Genomic DNA, 21,323 nt, shown 5'->3' with positions numbered 1-21,323 from the left:
TCAACAGCGTCATACATTAAATTAAATTATGGAGGCAGTAATTAGTATTGAGTGTGTTTTTTTACGGATGGAGTATAATCCATGAACTATCTCCGGCCATTACTTTTAATCTCGCCGTGATGAAGACGATCGATGGAGAGATCGAGCGTATATATACAGGAGTAGTGCACATCGCAGCATCTGCATGTCAGCATGTGTAGTACTGGCTGATGTGATGACCTGGCATTCTGGCGGCGGCAGCATCTGGTCGGGGACGGATTTCAGGTGGACGAGGCGGCAGCAGCATGCACCGGCCACGATCGATGGCAACCAAGACTTGCATCGTGCCATCGCAGCTGCTGGCATGGCCCTCCCTGCCATTTGGATTTTGGAGATGAATTCTGATATGGATTGATGGACCTGCGTGTAAATGTAGGATTACGCAGTACATGGTTGTAAGAAAGGTACTCCCATGAAATAAATGGCCGTTTATACTTATACTTATCAGTTAAAATTTAAATTTTTTTTATCCACTCAACAGGGGCCTGTTTAATTTTTTAATCCCGCGTCGCTCTCTCGCACGGGCGGCACGGGGGCGAACCCTACCTCCCGCCGCCGCCCCTTCCCTTCCTCTCCCTCTCCTCGCCACCGCCGGAGCGCGCCGCCGGAGTCCGAGCGGCTAGCCGGGAGGGCGGCGACGAGGCCTTCCCCCGGCAAAGCGGCACCTCAGCGCGAGGACGGCGGCGCGGAGCGCGGTAGACGGGGGCGAAGGCGGCGCGGCGAGGGCGGATCCGGCGGTGCCGCGACCGGATCCGGCTCCTCCGCAGGTGGATCCGGTGCCCTGCCGCCGGATCTGGCCAGACGCAGGCGTGCGCGGCCGCGAGGGCATGGGCGGCGCGGCCGGGCGCGGAGGAGGACGCCGGGCGCGGTGCGGAGGCCGAGCGGCGCGGATGCTGGCGCCTGGCGCGGAGGAAGACGACGACGGCAGTTGCACGACGCGGGCTGTCCGCTGCAGAGAGGCCGGCGCGCCGACATTGCGGACGGCGGCGACTGGCTGCGCGGCTGGTGTTGGACGACGGCGGCGGTGCCAGTGGCAGCCGCGACGGTGGCCTGAGGCAGCAGCGACAACACTCGTGGTGGCAGCGGCGGTGGTTGACGGTGCGGGCAGATGCCTTGGAGCTCGTCGCAGCGGTGGCATCAGCGGCTGAAAGACGGCAGTAGCGGCTGCTGTGGCACGGTGGGAGGAGGCACGGTGGTTCGTTCGACAACAGCGGCTACGGTAGCAGTGACCGCGGTCACCGGAAGCATGGCGGCCTCGGACGGCTAGCTGAGGGCGTGGCAGACGGCTATATCTGGCGGCGCGGCATTGTTTGGAGGAGGGGTCGGAGACCGGCTTGGCGCAGAGTGGCGCGGTCGATGGCAGCGGAGGCCGGCTCGGCGCGAGAGGCACGGGCGGCGGAGATGGAGGCCGGCTTGGCGCGAGAGGCGCGGCCGATGGAGGGAGGTCGGATTGGCGCGAAAGGCGCGTCCGGTGGAGGAGGCCGGCTTGGCGCGAGAGGCGCGGCTGGCGGTGGAGGAGGCGACCCCGGTGTGAGGAGGAGCTGCCGGTGGGTGTGGTGCAGTCTGCGACGCACGAAGTCTAGCCGGCGGGGGATGCCGGTGCAAGGGTCCCACATGTCGGCAGAGTTAGAGGGGTGGTGGAGCATCGGTGCGTCAGCTATGGATTCGCAGGTGGTGAGCGGCGGGTGAAAACCCAGCCTGGCCTTGGTCGGGCCGACAATGATGGTTCATTCCCCCTCCTGAGGGCATTGTCGTGCTGTCTCACCCCTCAAGGGCAGTTGCCGGGCGAAAGCCCAGTCTCGGCTCCTTTGAGCCCCGACGGACGGCGGCGGCGGTTTTTTCCGTCGTTTCTCTTCTTGAAGACGTCGTTTTGGCATCCTCTAGGGGGGTGATCTCGTCTGTGTTCCTTTGTGGTCTAGCGGCGGTCGGTCACGCTTAGCGGCGGCCGGTTCGGTGCTAGCCCTCTCCTGTGTTGTGTGTTGGCGCTGTCGGTGTGTGGGTGGTGGTATTTTTTTCTTTTTCCTGGTTACAATCCTCCAGGGTTGTAATCTTGTAATTTTTTCCTACTCTATCAATAGAACTTCGCACCGTCTCGTGCGAGTCGTTCAAAAATTTTTTTTTTGAATTTTTAACTTTGAATTTAGAGTTGATTTTAGGTTTTTTTTTATCGTAGTTTATTTTTCAGCCTTTGCTTTTAGATCATTAAGAATACATATATAAAAGTTTTATTTATAAATTATTTTTTATTTGTAAATATGCTGCTTCACTTGTGCTTATAATCAGTGAACTGACGGGACTGAAAATATCAATAAAAAAAAGTAAATCATGCATGACACTACTGTAGAAATATCTATACCAAACGTAGGGACATCTCTAACAGGGCAACATGTGATCCATTTAAGACAACCTCATCTACAAAGGATCGAGAACTAGTCCCTCTAAGATATGGTTATAAAGATGACATGTTACATATATGAAGACTATTTCATATAACCACCACCCATGCATCATACATAGCCTTATATCTATGACAGGTGATATAGTATGAAGCTTTATAGATGAGTGCTCTCATCTATAATGGTTTACAAATACGATCTCAGCATACATAAGCTTTCATCTCTGATGGATCTATTTTTTTAGAATCATCACAAATAACATGTGTGATATTCCTCAACCGCTCACTCTCCCTTGACATCTCTATCTCTCGCTCTCTCTAGCTCACCCTCATGGCCCCCACGAAAAGGAAGAAGGTCATTGCCCTCTCCTCTCCCCACGAAGGAGAAAGAAAAGGCAGTGCAACCCCGACCATCTAATGGTGAGAATGGTGAGAAGACAGTAGCAACGACAGTAATAGAGGTAGATCTGGTCGCCTCAATCTTGGGAGCAATGGATAAAGTGACTCCTCTTTGGGCTCCATCTAATGTCTACCCCTTGCTCTCCGAATTAGCATCACCGCCATCTCCTCCTCTTCTCTAGCACCACAGCCCTGAGCCCCTGCCCCCCGTTAATTAGATCCGGTCTCCACACATCCCTAGAGTCAGGCTAGCGAGGATGGACTGGAAAATCTCCAACACTAGGACTGAACTTGCTTATACACATTGTATCTCAAAATTTTCACAATTTTTTAGTAGTATCTAATGTGAATCCTATATATTTATATAGTTCATCCCACTAAGTCTAGTTAATGTTATTTCTCTCTTCTCTCATTAAGCCACATCACCCCAACTATTTCTAGCCTTTGGATGAAAGATCTATGGTCTAAATTATCTCTTCTTTCCTTTCTCATAAAACATGCAATCTCAATTATTTTTAGGCTCAAAATAGTATCAAATTGTTTTAGTTTGATAATCAAATTACATTTTATTTGTACATATTATACAATTTAATTTTCCACATCAACACGGCGGGGTATTCATCTAGTTAAGAAGACAAACCTAGCTCTCAAGCCCTAGATGCACTATGTATGTCTCCGCCTCTTGGATCGAAGTATCATGCATATACTTGAAAAGGTTGATATTGTAAGTTTTATCCGTTGGATTTGTATTTAGAAGTGTTAATTAACAAATAAATCAATTATCAAAGTTTGATATTTTATATTTTAAACTGGAAAAAAGTACTTCTCTCATTGTCTCATCATAATTGGTCTCTACCTAATTCAATGTTTAGTGAATATATTTGTAATAAGCGTCTCTAGCTTCTTTTAATGCAAAGAGCGAATGTTATTTCCGTTATGTAAAAAAAAATTGAGTTAATTTGTGCATGTTGGAAGATTTGTTTACTGGGCCGACCCTAAGACGAACACGTTGGGCTGCTAAACTTAGACCCAAAATACCAATGGGCCATCATCATGGATCGTCATAGAACAGAGCAAACGAAACCATCAGACAAAACCAAAGCTGTTCTTCCCGGCTAATTTTGCTTCGCTGATCAACAACACATGACAAGAACAAGGCAAGGTAAAGAAACAACAATTAACAGGAAGAAGATGAGCTTGAGGCGATCCATGGTGGGTCGTCGTCGTGTTCAGCACTTGCTCGCCGGCTTCACCGCGCCGGCGCCGCCACCGGCCGCTTCCGCCGGCTTCCCGTGCAGCACGCTGGTCGTCTCCGACGACGCCGAGCTGTACTTCTCTTCGGCGGCGGACGACGCCACCGACACCGACCCGACCTTCCAGTACTTGCCGTCGCCGGCGCACCACTTGCCGTGCGCCGCCGCCGCCGCCGCCACCGAGGACGCCGTCTCCTCGCCGTCGGAGCTCGACACGGAGGCGACGGCCCTCCAGTTGCTCCACATCCTGAGCATTATGTACAGCAGCGCGACGCACACCGCGGCCGACACGACGGCGATGGCCGCCACGATGGCCGACACCTCCGCGCCCGGCAGCCGCCGCGGCGCCCCGCACGACGGCAGCGGCGCGCCGCAGAGCTCGCCGTTGCCGGCGAAGGACGCGGCCGGGAACGCGGAGAGCGCGCCCGGGATGCCGCCGGAGAGGAGGTTGTCGGACAGGTTGAGAAGGTGGAGGCTCGTGAGCTGCAGCAGCGAGGGAGGTATCCGGCCATGGAGCTGGTTGGAGGAGAGGTTGAGCCTCTCCAGCTTGACGAGGTCTCCGAGCGACGCCGGGATCTCGCCGGAGAGCTTGTTCCGGCTCAGGTCCAGTATCACCTGCAGCTCCGGCAGCTGCCCGAGCTCCGCCGGGATCGGCCCCTCCAGCGAGTTCTCCGACAGCCGCAGCTCGTACAGCTTGTTGCATCGCCGGAGCTCCGGCGGAATGACGCCGGTGAAGCCGTTCTTCTGCAGGTTCAGAACGTTGAGTGATGTCAGCTTCCCGATCTCCGGCGGAATGCTCCCGGAGAGACGGTTGCCGCTCAGAGACAGCTTGAGCAGGCCGGAGCAGCCGCCGAGCTCCACCGGAATGCCCCCGGTGAGCGCGTTCGACGAGAGGTCCAGCTCGCCGAGCGACCGGAGGCCTCCGAGCCATGGCGGTACGGCGCCGGTGAGGCTGTTCCCGTCAAGGTTCAGATGGGTGAGCCGCGAGCAGTTGGAGAGCTCCGGCGGGATGTCGCCGGAGAAGTTGTTGTTCGAGAGGTCAAGTATCTTGAGCTCGGTCAGGTCACCCAGCTCGGCCGGGATCGCGCCGGCGAAGCGGTTGCCGGCGAGCTGTAGCCGGACCATGCCCATCGACCGCGCGACCGCCGCCGGGATGACGCCGGAGAAGCTGTTGTTGGTGAGGGCCAGCACGGAGAGGGAGCTGGAGCCGAGGAGCGGCACGACGGCGCCGGTGAACCGGTTGTGGGAGAAGTTGATCACCGTCAGGTTCTTGAGCTCGAACATCGACTCCGGCAAGGCGCCCTCCAGCGAGTTGTTGTACAGGGTGACGACGCTGAGCTCGGCGAGGCGGCCGAACGACTCCGGCAGCTCGCCGGAGAGCCGGTTGTCCGCCAGCGCCAGCGCCTGCAGACTCCTGCATTCGCCGAGGCTCGCCGGAATCGGGCCGGAAAGATCATTCTGCCGGAGCTGGAGCACGGCAAGGTTCTTGAGGTTGCCGATGCTCGCCGGGATCGGGCCATGGAAGTGGTTGCCGAAGAAGTCGACCTCCTCCAAGCTCGAGCAGTTGGTCATCTCATCCGGGATGGCTCCGGTCATCTCGTTCTCGTAGAGGAAAAGCAGCTTCAGCCTCTGCAGCCGGCCGATCTCCGGCGGGATGCCGCCGGTGAGGCCATTGTGGTACAGAGACAGCACCTCCAGGTTACTCAAGTTACCAATCTGCGGCGGCAGGACGCCGGCGAAGCTGTTGTTGTGCAGCGCAAGGTTGACGAGGCCCGGCAGCCGGTCGATCGCCGGCGGTATCTCGCCGGTGAGGCTGTTGTTCGACACGTCGATGGACTTCAGCGAGGTGCAGCTCAGCAGGGCATCAATGCTGCCTCCGAGGTTGTTGCCGGCGAGGAACAGGTTCTCCAAGCTCGAGTTGCCATTGCCATCGCCATTGCAGAGGCCTTCAGGGATGGTTCCCTCCAGGAGATTTTCAGACAGCACAAGGTACTTCAGATTCTTCAGTTGTGATGCAGAGATGGCACTGATCTCTCCGGACAGATTGTTCTTGGACAAGTCGACAACCTGCAGCTGGCTCAGCCGGTTCAGTTCTTCCGGGATGCCGCCGATGAGGCGGTTGCCGAGTAAGTTCAGGTATGTCAAACCGGAGAGGTTACCGATCTCCGGCGGAATCACGCCGGAGAACTGGTTGTTTGCAAGGTTCAGAGACTGGAGAGAGCTCAGGCCGCCAATGGAGGAAGGTATGACGCCATCCAGCTTGTTGTCAGCCACCGAGAGGACACGCAGGTTTGCGCAGCCGGCGAGCTGCTCCGGGAGGCCGCTGGTGAGGGTGTTGTTGTCCAGGGCCAGCTGCTGAAGCTGCTTCAGGTTGCCAATCTGGTGGGGGATGGCGCCGATCAGCTGGCAGTAGGCCATGCCGATCGTCTCCAGCTCCGAGCAGTCGCCGAGCTCCGGCGGTATCTCGCCGCGCAGCGGGTTGTTGCCGATCCTGAGTACCTTCAGGTTCTTGAGGCCGCCGAGCTCCGGTGGGATGGCGCCGGTGAGGAGGTTGGAGTGAAGCAGCAGCGTCTTCAGGCTCTGCATCGTCCCGAGCTCCGGCGGGATTGCGCCAGTGAGGGAATTTGACGACAGATCAATGGACTCGACGGATACAAGGCCCGCTATCGCCGGCGATATCGTGCCGGACAGGCCGTACCCCGACAGGTTGAGGCCGGTGACAATGCCCTCCCCTGTAAGGCACGTCACGCCGTGCCATGAGCACACGTCGGCCTCCGGCGACCAGCCGGAGAGGACGCCATTAGGGTCAGTGAAACCTGACTTCACTTGCAGGAGAGTGGCAGATGTTGTGTCTACTGTGGCTGCTTCACATGATGGTGCAAGCAGGATGCCACAGAACAGAGGTAGAAGAAGAGCAAGAACAATGGAGGAGCTGATCAGCTTGCCAGCCATTGCTAAGACCAATGATACCATCAACTGAGAAACTGAAGTAGTGTTTCTCTGATGCATATGAATTGAACTTACAGGATGCTGGAACTCTGGAGATGACAAGGTGAGTATGAAACTATGAACTCCATAGCTGAGGTTTGGAGGCTCATCATGTGCACAAAGTAGGAGCCTAAGCTGCAAAAAGCAGAAACAAAGTTGTCAAACACTACCTGCTCTGTGCATATCACTCAGGGTAATGTGATGGATTCTTGGTACTGAAAATGCAACACAAAGCCAAAGGAGAAGGTATAGCACTGTACACTATCTCTTGCAGACATGGGGTTTACAATAATCAGCCTAGACTTGTATAATGCAGGGCTAAGTATGAGGTATTTTAAAGGCTAATCTTGTTGCTTTGACTTGTTAGCTCAGCTTCTGCATGGCAACAGGTGACAAGGATGAAAAGGGCACCGGGAATCAGTAAGATACACTGCCACTTTACAGAGTGTACGTGCGTAAACAGTTCAACCACTCCCCATGATTTGGTGGCATGAGGACAATAGCATGACGCTTCCATCCTGATTCCTTGGCTTAATAGTTTTCTAACTCAGGTTTAGTGACAGAAAACTAATAAGATTCGTGCTTACCCTGTTCATCGATTCCGAAGTCAATATTTTTGCTGACCCTGCAAACAAGTACACGGCATGAAATTTTCTCCTTGGCAGCCTAATTTGGCACCGATCCACCATGGGAAGTACTGGCAGTGGCAGACAGTCTCACTACAAGAAAATTCAGAAAATTGAATGTGCAATCAACCAAGAGAGCATACAGTAATACGATTATGATCACATAACAGAAGGTAAATTCGTATATAGATATATGGTATTTGTATCTGAATAGACCACATTAGCAGAACTACAGAAAAGAACTAACTAATCACCAAGCCAGCGAGACACACATAGTGGCATTGTTTTCAATTATCAGGTAGAGGGAAAGTGACTTTTGCAGGGGAGTGACAATGACAGGAACAGAATTGCATCAATAAACCACACGAAACAAAGGCGAAGGGAGCGGAGAAAAAAAAAACAGAACAGAACTCACAGTAACTACCACGATAGTTGCATATCCAGGCCCCCATCACAGGCAGAACTGCAGCAGCAGCATGCATGGGACGCACCAGCTCGCACTTTTCTTTGTTTCCTTCAGTTGAACTGCACATAGCAGAGATTCCCACGTTTAGGAAACATCCAACCAGATAGAGACATCAATATGGCTATCCGGTTATCTACTATTGCCTACTGGCTTCTAAATCCTCATGATGCACAACGACACACTACTTTCTGGTTCAGATTTTCAGAGTTCAGACCACATTGTGGTACCCAGAATTTGTAACTAAAGAACTCCTTTTCCAACTAGATTATCTACTCATTTAGCTGTAAAACCACACTAGTTAGCAACGCATGATTGAAATTTGAGTAAATATTAGTCGAAAGGCCAGCAGATGATTGGTTGTGACTCAAAGCCTACACAACTACCCGTCGTTTCGGTAACATGAGGACAGTGATGTGCTGTTGGTGCAATGGTTGCATCATTGGTCTACAATTGACTTTCTTTGACATTCAAACAATTTTAGTACTGGGTCCTGATTGATCTGGGTTTGACTTAAGCCTGCCTAATACTGTGCTACTTGCTTGTACGCTTCTAACCTGCCTAACCACAGGATTTGAGATCCGGATGGGACATGAGTCAAAGGACAAATGTGGGTGTAGAATAAAGCGCCCCTTTCCTTCTTGCTCATCTTAAATGAACTGGTTAATTTATTTAGTATTAGAAAGAGTATCACTTCAATATAAGATGTTGAAAAACGAGATGGTATATTTAAGCGAAAGTCACGGACGCCAGGACAAACATTCTTGGACAAAGGACGTGTCCATCCTGCTAATCAACTGTACATCACTGGCTACTTCGACATGCATGGACCTTACCCTCGTAAACTCAACTAAAGAAATATTAATATAACTACATTAACTAGAGTCTGGGCATGCGTAGCATTAGTTGGTATATTTGAATCATGAGAAAGAAAAGGTTAGTGTGCATGATCTTTATCAAGATGTAAACAGATGTTCCTATGTTCCTTCTACTTATTGTCTCGGATATTGATACATTCTCCAACACATACTCCGTATTTGATTATTACTTTTTTTATTATATGTTCATACTTCATAATAACTATTAAAAACATAATGGTGTGTATTTTTCATATTGGAACTACATGTCATTTTCATCTGACAAATCCAAAAACTATTTGTATACATTTGCATCTAAACTATTTAAGGGTTGACTATACGCATTTTAAACTGGCACATATTAAGAACAGGAGTATAACCGATTTTAATTAATAGAAACAAGGCAGGGAGTTTGGAGACTTAAGAGACTATCTTTTTAATTAAAAGAAGCAATCTAAAAGGCACGATAAAATAAGACACTTAAAATTATGAAACCCCCAAAAGCACGACATTCCTCTGAATCTTGCTCTAATTTCTCCAATTATTCGACTTCCAGTCATTAAATTAAACTTCGCCGGGGTTCTTCCAGACAGCTATCTAGGCCCCAACATAACCATTTTGTCTTCCCTTTATTTATTCATAACTTTGTTTTCAATATGGAATGATTAATAATTTGAGTAAAGATCGGCTAACCTCTGCAATGGCGAGCAGGGATGCAGTGCAGTAGGGTAGTTTGTACGACAAATCCGTGGACGCTAACCTTAACCATGTGCATAGGATATAGCTCATCAGTCTCACTTTTTCCCATGCAACCAATCAGATGCGTGTGGATAACCTTTCCTGTAAAAAGTCCATCTCCTTTCAGGAATCTGCCGGTAAAGCTATGCTTCCCGGGATGCCGATGATTAACCAATTGACTTGAGAACATTCATAGCAGAAGATGAGGCAGGCTCCTGCATGACGATCTATCGCTTGCAATGCAATGCATGGAGAGTTGACAGTGTGCAGTGCAGGAAGGGAAAAAAGAAAAGCTGAAGCATTTACCAACCTGTGGTGCGTGCCTGCTCCTAGGACGGCTCAATCAGCGGCATGTAAGGAGACAATCGAGTTCGGCAGAGCTGCGTAGGCATCTGACATTTCGTCGAAAACCATGTTGAGTTTCACACAGAGGCAGCTCCCATCCATCAGCCCGGTTTCATTGTGAATTCCGCAACCCTCATCATGCTTGCGTGGCCAAATGTCATCTAAACATGCGCCAATCTTCATCTCACTCACTCACTCACTGCCTAGCAAGCAGTGTAGAATAGCAGCAGATCAGTTGCCTAATCTGTGGAACACTGGAACTCGCTGTGAACCCATGGCCAGAAGTGAGCTTGAGGTTGAGCTTGGGGTCAATGGATTGGCGAGTTGTCAAGTGACAGACTTATTCCGGTTGCACTTAAATTGGTGAATTGGTGCTTGGTCTCTGCAGTGAGCACTCAGCTGCCAAAAAAAAAAACTCCGACGTGCATCCCCGGCCTTGAGCTGAAGGATCCCATCGACGGACAACGGCACAGACTGACAGACGCCACGCTCGACCAGCGCGACCACCCCCACGGGAGGAGAAAGGGAAGTGCTTTCGCGGTGCTCGAAGCCTCCGCCACACACGCTGGCGCCGCCAAGTTCTGGACGCTAGTTGGATGGGCGCGCGCCCGCTTCGCTTCGGCGCCATAAGGTCGAACACCTGGCGGGCGTCAGGGGAAGGAGGCTTCGGGGAGTCCACCAGTGGAAGAAGAAGAAGAGCCCCCTCTCCTCAGACAACACCGGCTCAAAACAATCGGAACCCGTCGCGAGACGACCTCCGTGCTGCCGCCGCCGGACGCCGAGCTGAAGCCGGGAACCATCTGCCGTCGCTGCCGCCGCGGCGCCGCGTCGAGCAGAAGAACGGGGAGGAGACGACGCCGCGGTTACAGGCTGACAGTGTTGGGCCGGGCCGAGACATTGTGTACCTGGTCATTAGATTACGGAATAAGTTCATTGTAGGTCCCTTAACTTGTCAACAAATCCGATTTTCATCCTTCAACCGAAAACAAATACAACAGGTTTCCCTTAATTTGATTTGAAAAATAAAAAAAAATGTGTCCTACATGTCACTTACACCAAAAAAATTAATTAAAAATGGTGTGGCCCACGTCGTCTCCACATGTCATTCACCCCTCTCCTATTCTTCCTCATCTCTCTGCATCTCCCCTCTCTTCTCTCTCCCTGTCCAGGATTCGTAGACTACCTAGATCCATCGTCGCCATCACCGCCGGCGTTGAACCTAGAGGTGTCTCTATTCCTCGGCCTACCGCCAGCAGCCGCCTCCCCAATAGCAACAGCCAACGGCGATGGTGAAGTCGGATGATGGGGTCAGGAAGGTAGCCCAAGGAACGAAGACACCTCTAGGTTCGATGCCGGCATGTCTGGGTAGTCCACGAATCCTCGACAGGAAGAGAGAAGAAGAGAGGGGAGATGCAGAGAGAGGATGAAGAAGAGGAGGGGTGAGAATGACATGTGAGGCCCATGTGGGCCCCACCATTTTTAATTAATCTTTTTGGTGTAGCTGGCATGTGGGAGCCACAGTTTTTATTATTTTCCAAATCAAATAAGCACCACGTCAATGCCACGCCAGATGAGGACCGAGTCAAATTAGCCACGTAGGCGCCATGTCAGCTTAAAATGCCGTCCAAATCGTCTTGGGACATATTTTGCACCGGTTTTAGCAGTTAAGGGACCCGCTGTATATATTTTTTTGATTGAAGGACAAAAATTGGATTCGTTGACAAGTTAAGGGACCTCAGATGAACCTATTCCTTATATTACTTTGATTCGGCCCAGCCAGATGCACTCATAAGTCGAAGGAATAAGTTCATCGGAGGTCCCTCAACTTAACAGCAAGATTTTTTAAGGTCCCTTAACTACAAATAAGAAATCTTCACCCCTGAACTATACAAAACCGTTCAAAGGAGGTCCAAGGCAGTATAGTGGGCTGGTTTCACTGACGTGGCATCCTAGTCAGCGCAAATAATAAAAATAAATATGTGGGGCCCACATGTAAGTGACCCACATTTTATTGTTGTTCTCTTTTTCTCTCCAGGCACGGGCAGAGGCAGGCGGAGCAGCGACGTTGGCGGGAGCGGCTGCGAGGGCAAGCGGCGGGCGAGCGCGACTGCGAGGGAGGCGTCGGCGAGTGCGGCGGCGGCGGCAAGCGGTGGCTCCGGGCGCGGGCGGAGCAGGGGACGGCGGGGGCAAGCGGCGAGCGAGAAGGCCGACGGCGAGAGAGGGGGAGAGAGGCCGCTGGCGCGACGGCGTCTGCGGGAGAGGAGGCGGTCGGCGCGACAAAGGCGGCGGGAGAGGAGGAGAGGAGGCGCACCGAGACGAGAGGTGGGGGCGTCGGCGGGAGAAAGGGGAGAGGCCGTCGGCCGCGCCGACGGGAGAAGGGGGAGACGAGCCCGGCTGTGCTGGCCGTGCTGGACCTTGACCTCCTCAACGGTGGCTCGTCGGGGAGACGAGCTGATCCGCCTCACTTAGGCAGGCGAACACATCTGGTCCAAGAGCAGTGGCGAAGCCAGGACTCAAACCCTGTGGGGTCAAGATTGATACATAACAATGGCTTCAAGTAACATAGTGAAAATAATTACTAAATCAGAGTTCCATTCTACAGTTACAGAGCTCCTCTTTACGGATTTTCATCCCTTGATAGCGGTTCATGATGGTATCAGTAGTGATATTTTGAAAAACATCACTTTCAACATAGGTAATCATGCAATGATATAAGAAAGTATCGCCTATTCTATTGCGCAAATAAGACTTGATGTACTTCATAGAAGAAAAAGCTATGAAGTACATCGAGTCTTGAGAAGTTGAGGTGTTTGATTTGGTTGTCCATAGCTTGCCAAATTTATCCATTTGTAAAAGGGCCTAGAAAAAAGGTTGAACACCGAGGAAGGGCTTGGTGTCAATGGTTTTAAGAAAGGAGAGGTAAATATTCCTGGTGAGCGTGCTCAACGAGAGTCGAACCCGGGCCGACGGGGTGCATGCCAGGGACCCCCGCCACTGCGCTATGAGCGCATCTCGTAAAAGGGCCTAGAAAATATGAGATGCGATTTGTGCTCAGAAGAATGTCATACAACTAAAATTTCATCTTATTTTGAAGATAGACTAGATGGGGAGTAAATTGGGGAAAATATACTTCCAGTCAAAAAGATTGGAGAAATTATACTTACCAAATCAAGTGACTGCATTGGTGGGTGATTAGCGAAGCTGCTCAGGAGATGAGAACAAGATGTGAGACCTAGATTGGGCTGCTAGCCATGCGCTGGTGCCTGGTGCTGCTGGCTTGTTGCCGTACCAGTTGCTGCCGCCGCTCGATGAGAACTTGAGAAGCTGATTTTAGCAAAAGCTAAAACGATTCATTTTCTTGCTGCTGCTGCTAGGCTGTACTAGTTTACTACTCCACTTTACTACTTCTCCTTGACTCCTTGTGACCAGAGGCTTGGAACGGTGGGACCTGTGGGGTCAGCTGGTGGGACCTGTGGGGTCAAGCTTATATTTTATATATGGGGTCTCACTGTACCGATGAAAGCTGTGGGGTCAGATGACCCCACAGATTTAATGTACATCCGCCACTGGGGGCGCGGTACGAGCCGCCGGGCTTGGAGAAGATGTTGTCATAGGTGTCGACGTTGAGGGTCACGCGGGCATCGCCGCCGGACACGCCACCGCCGGGGCTCTTGGACAGTGGCGGATGTACATTAAATCTGTGGGGTCATCTGACCCCACAGCTTTCATCGGTACAGTGAGACCCCATATATAAAATATAAGCTTGACCCCACAGGTCCCACCAGCTGACCCCACAGGTCCCACCGTTCCAAGCCTCTGGTCACAAGGAGTCAAGGAGAAGTAGTAAAGTGGAGTAGTAAATGTTGGAAATAATGCATACTTAGCCATTAATTTTATTCCAAGCATTATTATTTGAAAGCATATACAGCAAGCATAACCTACTTGCGACATGATAGGACAAGAAAAACTCATAAATTCTATCATGCTAGATATCAAACAAGGCATAAATAACCAAGCCAAGTAGGTCATTAGGCTAATCACAATGGTAATCTAGCCGCAATATTTTAATCTAGATGAACAGTACCATGCATATACAAAACTCAGGTACGAACAAAACTAGATTAGAAATGCACTGGTTCCTTTCCTTTGTAAACGAAAGAATTCACTCACTGAATGGATCGACGGAGATCAGCGAGTTGAAGCAGTGCAGTCAATCGATGATGTCGAGCGGCCGCGTAGAAATACGCTGCCCAGAAACCTTTACACCGCCCCCGTGCAGGTGCGAATGCAGCGAAGGCTCGGAGACACCGCTCGCCGGAATGCTCGTTGCACGACGAGCACCACGGCCGGCTTGGATCGACGGCGACGCAACACGATGGCAGTCGAGGAATTTCAGAGTAGATGGCTATTGTGTTCTGTGTCCTTCAAAGACGTCTCCTTGACTCCTATATAGAGCTAACACTGAACGGCAGCCCACGCTCAATCCGTTGCTCCTCCGCGTCAAAGCTGGATCGGCTCCGTGAGAAATGCAGCCGCCAAACGGCCACAAGCGCACGTTCTCTCTTCATGTGAGAACCAAGTCTTCAGGTGATTGACTCGATCAGCAGAGGTTGTTGTATGCAAGCATCTTGTCATCCAACACATGCTGATCGTGCGGCTAAGCATTAGGCATTTAAATTGATGAAATGATCAATGTTTCCAAGTATGTTATTTCCATCAGTAAACTAGTATAGCCTAGCAGCAGCAGCAAGAAAATGAATCGTTTTAGCTTTTGCTAAAATCAGCTTCTCAAGTTCTCATCGAGCGGCGGCAGCAGCTGGTACGGCAACAAGCCAGCAGCACCAGGCACCAGCGCATGGCTAGCAGCCCAATCTAGGTCTCACATCTTGTTCTCATCTCCTGAGCAGCTTCGCTAATCACCCACCAATCCAGTCACTTGATTTGGTAAGTATAATTTCTCCGATCTTTTTGACTGGAAGTATATTTTCCCCAATTTATTCCCCATCTAGTCTATCTTCAAAATAAGATGAAATTTTAGTTGTATGACATTCTTCTGAGCACAAATCGCATCTCATATTTTCTAGGCCCTTTTACGAGATGAGCTCGTAGCGCAGTGGCGGGGGTCGCTGGCATGCACCCCATCGGCCCGGATTCGACTCCCGTTGAGCACGCTCACCATTAATATTTACCTCTCCTTTCTTAAAACTATTGACACCAAGCCCTTCCTCGGTGTTCAACTTTTTTTCTAGGCCCTTTTACAAATGGATAAATTTGGCAAGCTATGGACAACCAAATCAAACACCTCAACTTCTCAAGACTCGATGTACTTCATAGATTTTTCTTCTATGAAGTACATCAAGTCTGATTTGCGCAATAGAATAGGCGATACTTTCTTATATCATTGCATGATTACCTATGTTGAAAGTGATGTTTTTCAAAATATCACTATTGATACCATCATGAACCGCTATCAAGGGATGAAAATCCGTAGAGAGGAGCTCTGTAACTGTAGAATGGAACTCTGATTTAGTAATTATTTTCACTATGTTATGTATCAATCTTGACCCCACAGGGTTCGAGTCCTGGCTCCGGCACTGCGCGCCCCCAGCATCAATGTCGAGGGGTCACGCGAGTCCGGCCTCATGCTCATGAGCACCGTCGCCCTCGCCGACGTGTTCATGGACACAGTAATCAAGCTGTTCCACGCCACAAGCATTTTCCATCTTGCCCATGAATGAATTCGTTCATATATACGTATGCCTCATTGCTGATTGATTGGTTCATTGCCATTGCAGAACAAGTGGATGGAGTTCTTCCCAAGCATCGTGTCCAAAGCTCACACCATTGAGCAGGGGCTATGGGCCATCGCCGATGTCTCCGTCGACCTGCAGCGCGCCGGCGGGAGAGAGAGGAGAGCCGGCCGACCGCATCGGCAGGAGAAGTGAGAGAGGAGGCCGGCGGGAGACGGGGAGAGGAGGAGGGCGAGTCGTCATCATCGCCGCCCAGTCCGCGCACGCCTGCCTCCGGCAAGAGGTGGAGATGTGCAAGGAGTAGAGGGCAAAGCCGGAGGAGGGTGGCCGCCCACACCCACCAGTCGTCGCGCCCCCGGTGATGCGGCGCGCACCGAGCGACCTGGAGCTCCCCCGCCGCTCGCCGTGCTCCGCCCGCAGCCCGGCGTCGTCTCCACCGCGCCGCTCTCCCGCGTCTACTCGCCCACACTCTACTTCGATGCCCGCCTCTGCTTCACCTTTAGCCCGCAACCGCTCCGCTGCCGCGCGGGCCTGCCGCCACGCTCGCCCGTCGTCGGCATTGGCCTGGTTCTTCTGGATACTGTCCGGCCAGCCCGACGTGGAGAAAAGAGAGGATAAGGAGAAGAAAAGAGAAGGAAAAAAAAGGTGTGCAGCTGACATGTGGAACCCACATACTTTTTATAATTCTTTTTCCTGACTAGAATGCCACATCAGCAAAACCGGGCAAAAATACTGTCGAGGGACCTCCGGTGTACGGTTTGTGAGAGTCTAGGGGTACACATTTCTGATTTTGTGGTTAAGGGACCTCAAAAAATCTCGTTGTTAAGTTGGGGGACCTCCGGTGAACTTATTCCTAAGTCGAAGCTCATCTGATTGGGCCGTATAACACGTAGGTCAGAATTCAGCCCGTCATATGTAGGGTTGATCTGCGGATTATCATACTCACTTATGCATACGCTTTTAATTTTGCTGTATATTTGTCCACACATTTTCTTCTAAAAGTTTGACATATACAATTACAGTACAATCATAGTGTAATTACAGTCATGCAATTACAATATAATTTACATGTAACTACAATATAACTCGCATGTAATTTTCACATAATTTTGAATCGTTAGATTTGTTTTAAGATTTGTACAAGTGAAGAAGGAAAAAAAATTACTGCACGCACATATGTGAGGAGAGGATTCGTTCCCACGACCTCCGTTTCACCGAAATAGCATGTTACGGAGAAATTTTTGAAAGTTAGATACAAGTTACATTTAAGTTATAATGTAATTGCATCATGATTGTATTGTAATTACATCTATCAAATTTTTACTAGCTTTAAAAATAATTTATGGTCGTGTCCATTTATTATTAACTTAAAAATAGCTTATAGTAAATTTTTATGTACACGATGTTAGTGATTATAAAGCAAATTATATAAAATAAACTACGATGAAAAACATAAAATTAACTATAAACCTAAGTTGTAAAAGTTTACAAACGTAAACATAAACGAAATGATGGAACGGGTAAATGACCTTGTTCGGATGAGCCTGAATCCATCTCAAAGACACAAAAGTCTATATACTCTGTACTTTCGTAGGTAATAGTAATAGAAGTATTACTATTACTATTAATAGAAGTATTTTTCACTTTCTTAGGATAGAGAAAGCTGAAAGCATCTTCTAGCTTGTACACCGATTATAAGCACGCACATCGTTTAATTATGGATATCAGAATTTAAACCGAATGATAGATTCGTGTATATCTACAGCTGCACCATCACACACACTAGAAAATTTTGTTCAACGACTGACCGATCCAACACTTTCACACATAACTATCCATCCCTTCCAAAATATAAAAACTTAAAACCGGAATAGATATTTCCTTCGTAACACTATATATTTTTATAATTTAGAACGAAGATAGTACAACATCTTACTTTACAAAATTATTATAAAAGTACAGGCATCCTTTTTTTTTGCGATGATTTTTTTTTACTATGCACAAGCAGAGACAGTCCCAGTCACACAGCAAGCGACTTTACAGCTGGCCGAGACATATATACGTGGGGAATCGCAGCTGATGAGTCATCAGTAGTAGCTCGCCGCCGTTGCGACGGGCTGCGGTGGCTGCGGCGGCGGCGGCGGAGGCGGCAGGTTCTCCCTGACGACGGTGACGGGGCAGGTGGCGTGGTTGGCGACGTACGTGCTCACGCTCCCCATCAGAACCCTACATATATATCAAGCAACAAATTAACCAAACAAATTAAACAAATTCCTCACCGTGTAATTGAACTTACCGATCGGCTACGTATTAGTACTTTAGTAGTACTCCCTCCATTTCTAAATATTTGACATTGTTAATATTTTAGCACATGTTTAACCGTTCGTCTTATTCAAAAGCTTTTGTGAAATATGTGAAACTATATGTATATATATAAGTATATTTAACAATTAATCAAATGATAGGAAAAGAATTAATAATTACTTAAGATTTTTAAATAAGATAAACGGTCAAACATATTTTAAAAAGTTAACGGCGTCGAATATTTAGAAACGGAAGGAGTAGGTACTATCCCGAGATGATTGATACTCATGACAGATATATGTCCCATTCTTTCCTAATTAAGTTTCCGCTAACACTCCTTTTAACTTGCTAAATACTCTAGTTGAAAACTTTTTATATAAAAAAATTGATTTAAAATATTAGATGAATTTATTTTTAAAATGTATAATAACTAAAACTCAATTAATTATACGCTATATTTTTTTATTTTTTATGTCCTAATTTTATCTTCTCTTTAATAGAAACAAACATCACCATAGAGAAGAGAGAGAGATAGAGATGTATGGATGTGCTTGCCTCTTGACGGCGCCGAGGCCTCTGTTCCCGACGACGAGCCAGTGCAGGGGAATCCCCTGCGCCGCCTCCGTCAGCTTCTTCGCCGGCTCGCCCCAGTACACCTTCGCCACCACCTCCACCTGCATCCATCCATTCATTTCTCCAGTGATCATCGATCGATCACCAATGGGCATTCAATATATACTACTACCACACAAGGATTAACAGACGATCGAACAGTAAACCATTCAGTATATATACCCCTTTCTGGTTGGCGGCGCTGGTGAGGATTCCGATCGTCTCCGCGTCCGGCGCGACGCCGTAGATCCTGCTCACCCGCGGGTCGGCCAGCTCCACCAGCGGGATCATCGCTGCAGTCCGGCCGGTGAGGAATCGCCATTAGCACGCGCTAGAAGAAAGAAATTAAATACTCCCTCTCTCTGCTCTCTCTCCGTTTGGTATTACAAAGTCGTTTTAAATTTGTTTCTAATTAATTATTAGATTTAACTAAGTTTATAAAAAAAATATGTTGCTATATCTATAGCACTAAATTAGTTCCATTAAATATGTTTTAGTGATATGTTTGTTTCATATGTTAGTATTTTTTTTATATATAAACTTAATCAAATGTTTTAAAAAATAGCTATGAAAAAATTAGAGCAATTTATGATACTCCTTCCGTCTCAAAATAAGTACAGTTTTACCCTGTTCATGGCGTTTGACCGTTCGTCTTATTTAAAAAATTCTTAATTTGTATTTTTATTGTTATTAGATAATAAAATATAAATATTATTTTTTAAAAAAAAATTATAATTCTTTTTCAAATAAAATATACAGGTAAATGCTGGACGCGGATATCCACGGTTACCCATATTTAGGACGGAGGTAGTATAGGACAGAGGTAGCAGTAAGCTTACGTGAGCCTTGCTGCTCCCAGAGGTGGGCGACGCCCTGCTCGTACTGGAACGAGGCCTTGACGTGGACAAGCACCAGCCGGTCGCCGGGGCGTGCCATGCTCGCCGCCGCCCACCGCAGCGCCGCCTTGCTGCACGCCGAGAAGTCCATCGCCACCCCGATGTTCCTCCCGCCGCCGCCCACGCTCACCGCCGCCATCCTCTCCCTCGCCACTCCTCTTCTCGATCGATCTCTCATACAAATCATAATTAATTAACCTCTCAGCTGGTTGTTAGCTAGCTAGCCTGCAGGTGTCGTTGCAGCTCGATCGCCCAGCCATGAAGCTATATATATAGAGAGAGAGAGATTAATTTTGAGCTAGATGATTCGCACAATCTCTCCTAGCTTAGCTAGCTTAGCTTTGATTCCAATTTTCCAAGATTCCATGCATGCACTCACCTTTAATTTACGGCTTTACCGGATTCCCTCCCGGCGCCGGCGTTTCTAGTTCCGCGGCGACGCGGCGGCGAACCGGCGGCGCGCTCGCTCGATCGATCGCCATGTCACCAAATTAAAGCGGAATTGAGCGAAAGATCGAGACGGGTGTAGAGGATAAGCGAAGAGGTCAACTAATTAATTGGCAATTGAGATCAAACAGCTGAAAATTACTCCCTCATTTACAAAATGTTTGACGCCGTTAGATTTTTTTTAGCATGTTTAACCGTTCACCTTATTCAAAATTTTTTGTGAAATGTGTAAAACTATATGTATACATAAAAGTATATTTAACAATACATCAAATGATAGGAAAAGAATTAATAATTACTTAAATTTTATGAATAAAATAAACGGTCAAACATTTTAAAAAAATTAAAGGCGTGGAGTAGCTTTTGCGGCGTCGGCCACGACGTGGAGAAGAAGGGACATGAGTTGGCCGAAGGAACCGGATTCGATCTTTTCATGGAGATGAGAATGCAAATATGCAATTGGATGATGTAATGGCTGAGCTTTCTGAGAAAATCTGAATTAGATTAATTGGAGATGATGTGTAGGAGATGAGTACGTGATACGTACATGATCCACTATGTAGGGGTGAGATGAGATTCGAATTGAATTCGATCGACACAATCCGCTGGAAAAGAAGATTAACTAGCTAGGGCCTAGCTAGGAGCAATACCACCGGCGGCTCGCCGCAAAGCAAAAACCAGCGTGCTTGAGTGAGAACGGTTCATACAAGTGCAATTCGTCAACGAAAACCGCTCCCTAGTGTTTTTTTTGGGGGGACAAAAACAGTGAAACTTGAACAAAATTTACTAAATTTTGAATTCTTTTTTGAACTTGGCCAATTTATCGATAGTTTCTAAACCCGAGCAGTTATGGTCGTATTTGTAAACCTAGGTGTGTGTAATTAAGTGTGATGTGCGCGCGTCTAAAAGATTGTTTTAAAAAAAACAGAATATTGTGGGCTCAATTATCAATATTACCATCCCGGCATTTTCACGTGGAATAAGTTCACCGGAGGTCCCTCAACTTAACAGCGAGATTTTTTAAGGTCCCTTAACCACAAAACCAAAAATTTCTATGTACCTCTAAACTCACACAAATCGTGCACTCAAGGTTCTATGGCAGTATATATGGGTGGTTTCGCTGACGTGGCATCCTAGTCAGCAAAATATTTTTAAAAAGTACATGGGGCCCACATGTAAGCTGCACATTTTTTTTCTTCTCCTTCTATTCT

The 21,323-nt window shown here is 48.6% G+C and overlaps 2 protein-coding genes across 2 annotated transcripts; both read right to left on the bottom strand.

Annotated features, from left to right (window-relative positions):
* Positions 1-3,913: 3,913 nt before the first annotated feature.
* LOC127774811 (LRR receptor-like serine/threonine-protein kinase GSO1) lies at positions 3,914-8,213 on the bottom strand. Its single transcript, XM_052301104.1, has 2 exons — positions 8,116-8,213; positions 3,914-7,793 (listed from the first exon to the last, which is right to left on the bottom strand). The coding sequence occupies exon 2, from the start codon at positions 7,093-7,095 to the stop codon at positions 4,063-4,065; it is 3,033 nt and encodes a 1,010-aa protein (XP_052157064.1). The 5' UTR covers positions 7,096-7,793; positions 8,116-8,213; the 3' UTR covers positions 3,914-4,062.
* A 9,523-nt stretch (positions 8,214-17,736) lies between these two features.
* Positions 17,737-19,890, bottom strand: LOC127774577 (universal stress protein PHOS32-like). Its single transcript, XM_052300843.1, has 4 exons — positions 19,609-19,890; positions 18,953-19,062; positions 18,713-18,831; positions 17,737-18,079 (listed from the first exon to the last, which is right to left on the bottom strand). The coding sequence occupies exons 1-4, from the start codon at positions 19,850-19,852 to the stop codon at positions 17,941-17,943; spliced, it is 612 nt and encodes a 203-aa protein (XP_052156803.1). The 5' UTR covers positions 19,853-19,890; the 3' UTR covers positions 17,737-17,940.
* Positions 19,891-21,323: the final 1,433 nt, after the last annotated feature.

The sequence above is a fragment of the Oryza glaberrima genome, chromosome 5, assembly GCF_000147395.1.
Source record: "Oryza glaberrima chromosome 5, OglaRS2, whole genome shotgun sequence".
NCBI classification, from domain to species: domain Eukaryota; kingdom Viridiplantae; phylum Streptophyta; class Magnoliopsida; order Poales; family Poaceae; genus Oryza; species Oryza glaberrima.
The sequence above is the reverse complement of the archived record's forward strand: the minus strand, read 5'-3'. Positions and strand labels throughout refer to the sequence as shown.

Coding starts and splice junctions, on each gene's coding strand:
- LOC127774577 (XM_052300843.1), bottom strand. CDS start 19,852: ATGATTTGTATGAGAGATCGATCGAGAAGAGGAGTGGCGAGGGAGAGG. Junction 19,063..19,608: donor CTGGGAGCAGCAAGGCTCAC/GTAAGCTTACTG, acceptor GCCGGACTGCAG/CGATGATCCCGCTGGTGGAG. Junction 18,832..18,952: donor GCGCCGCCAACCAGAAAGGG/GTATATATACTG, acceptor GGATGGATGCAG/GTGGAGGTGGTGGCGAAGGT.
- LOC127774811 (XM_052301104.1), bottom strand. CDS start 7,095: ATGCATCAGAGAAACACTACTTCAGTTTCTCAGTTGATGGTATCATTG.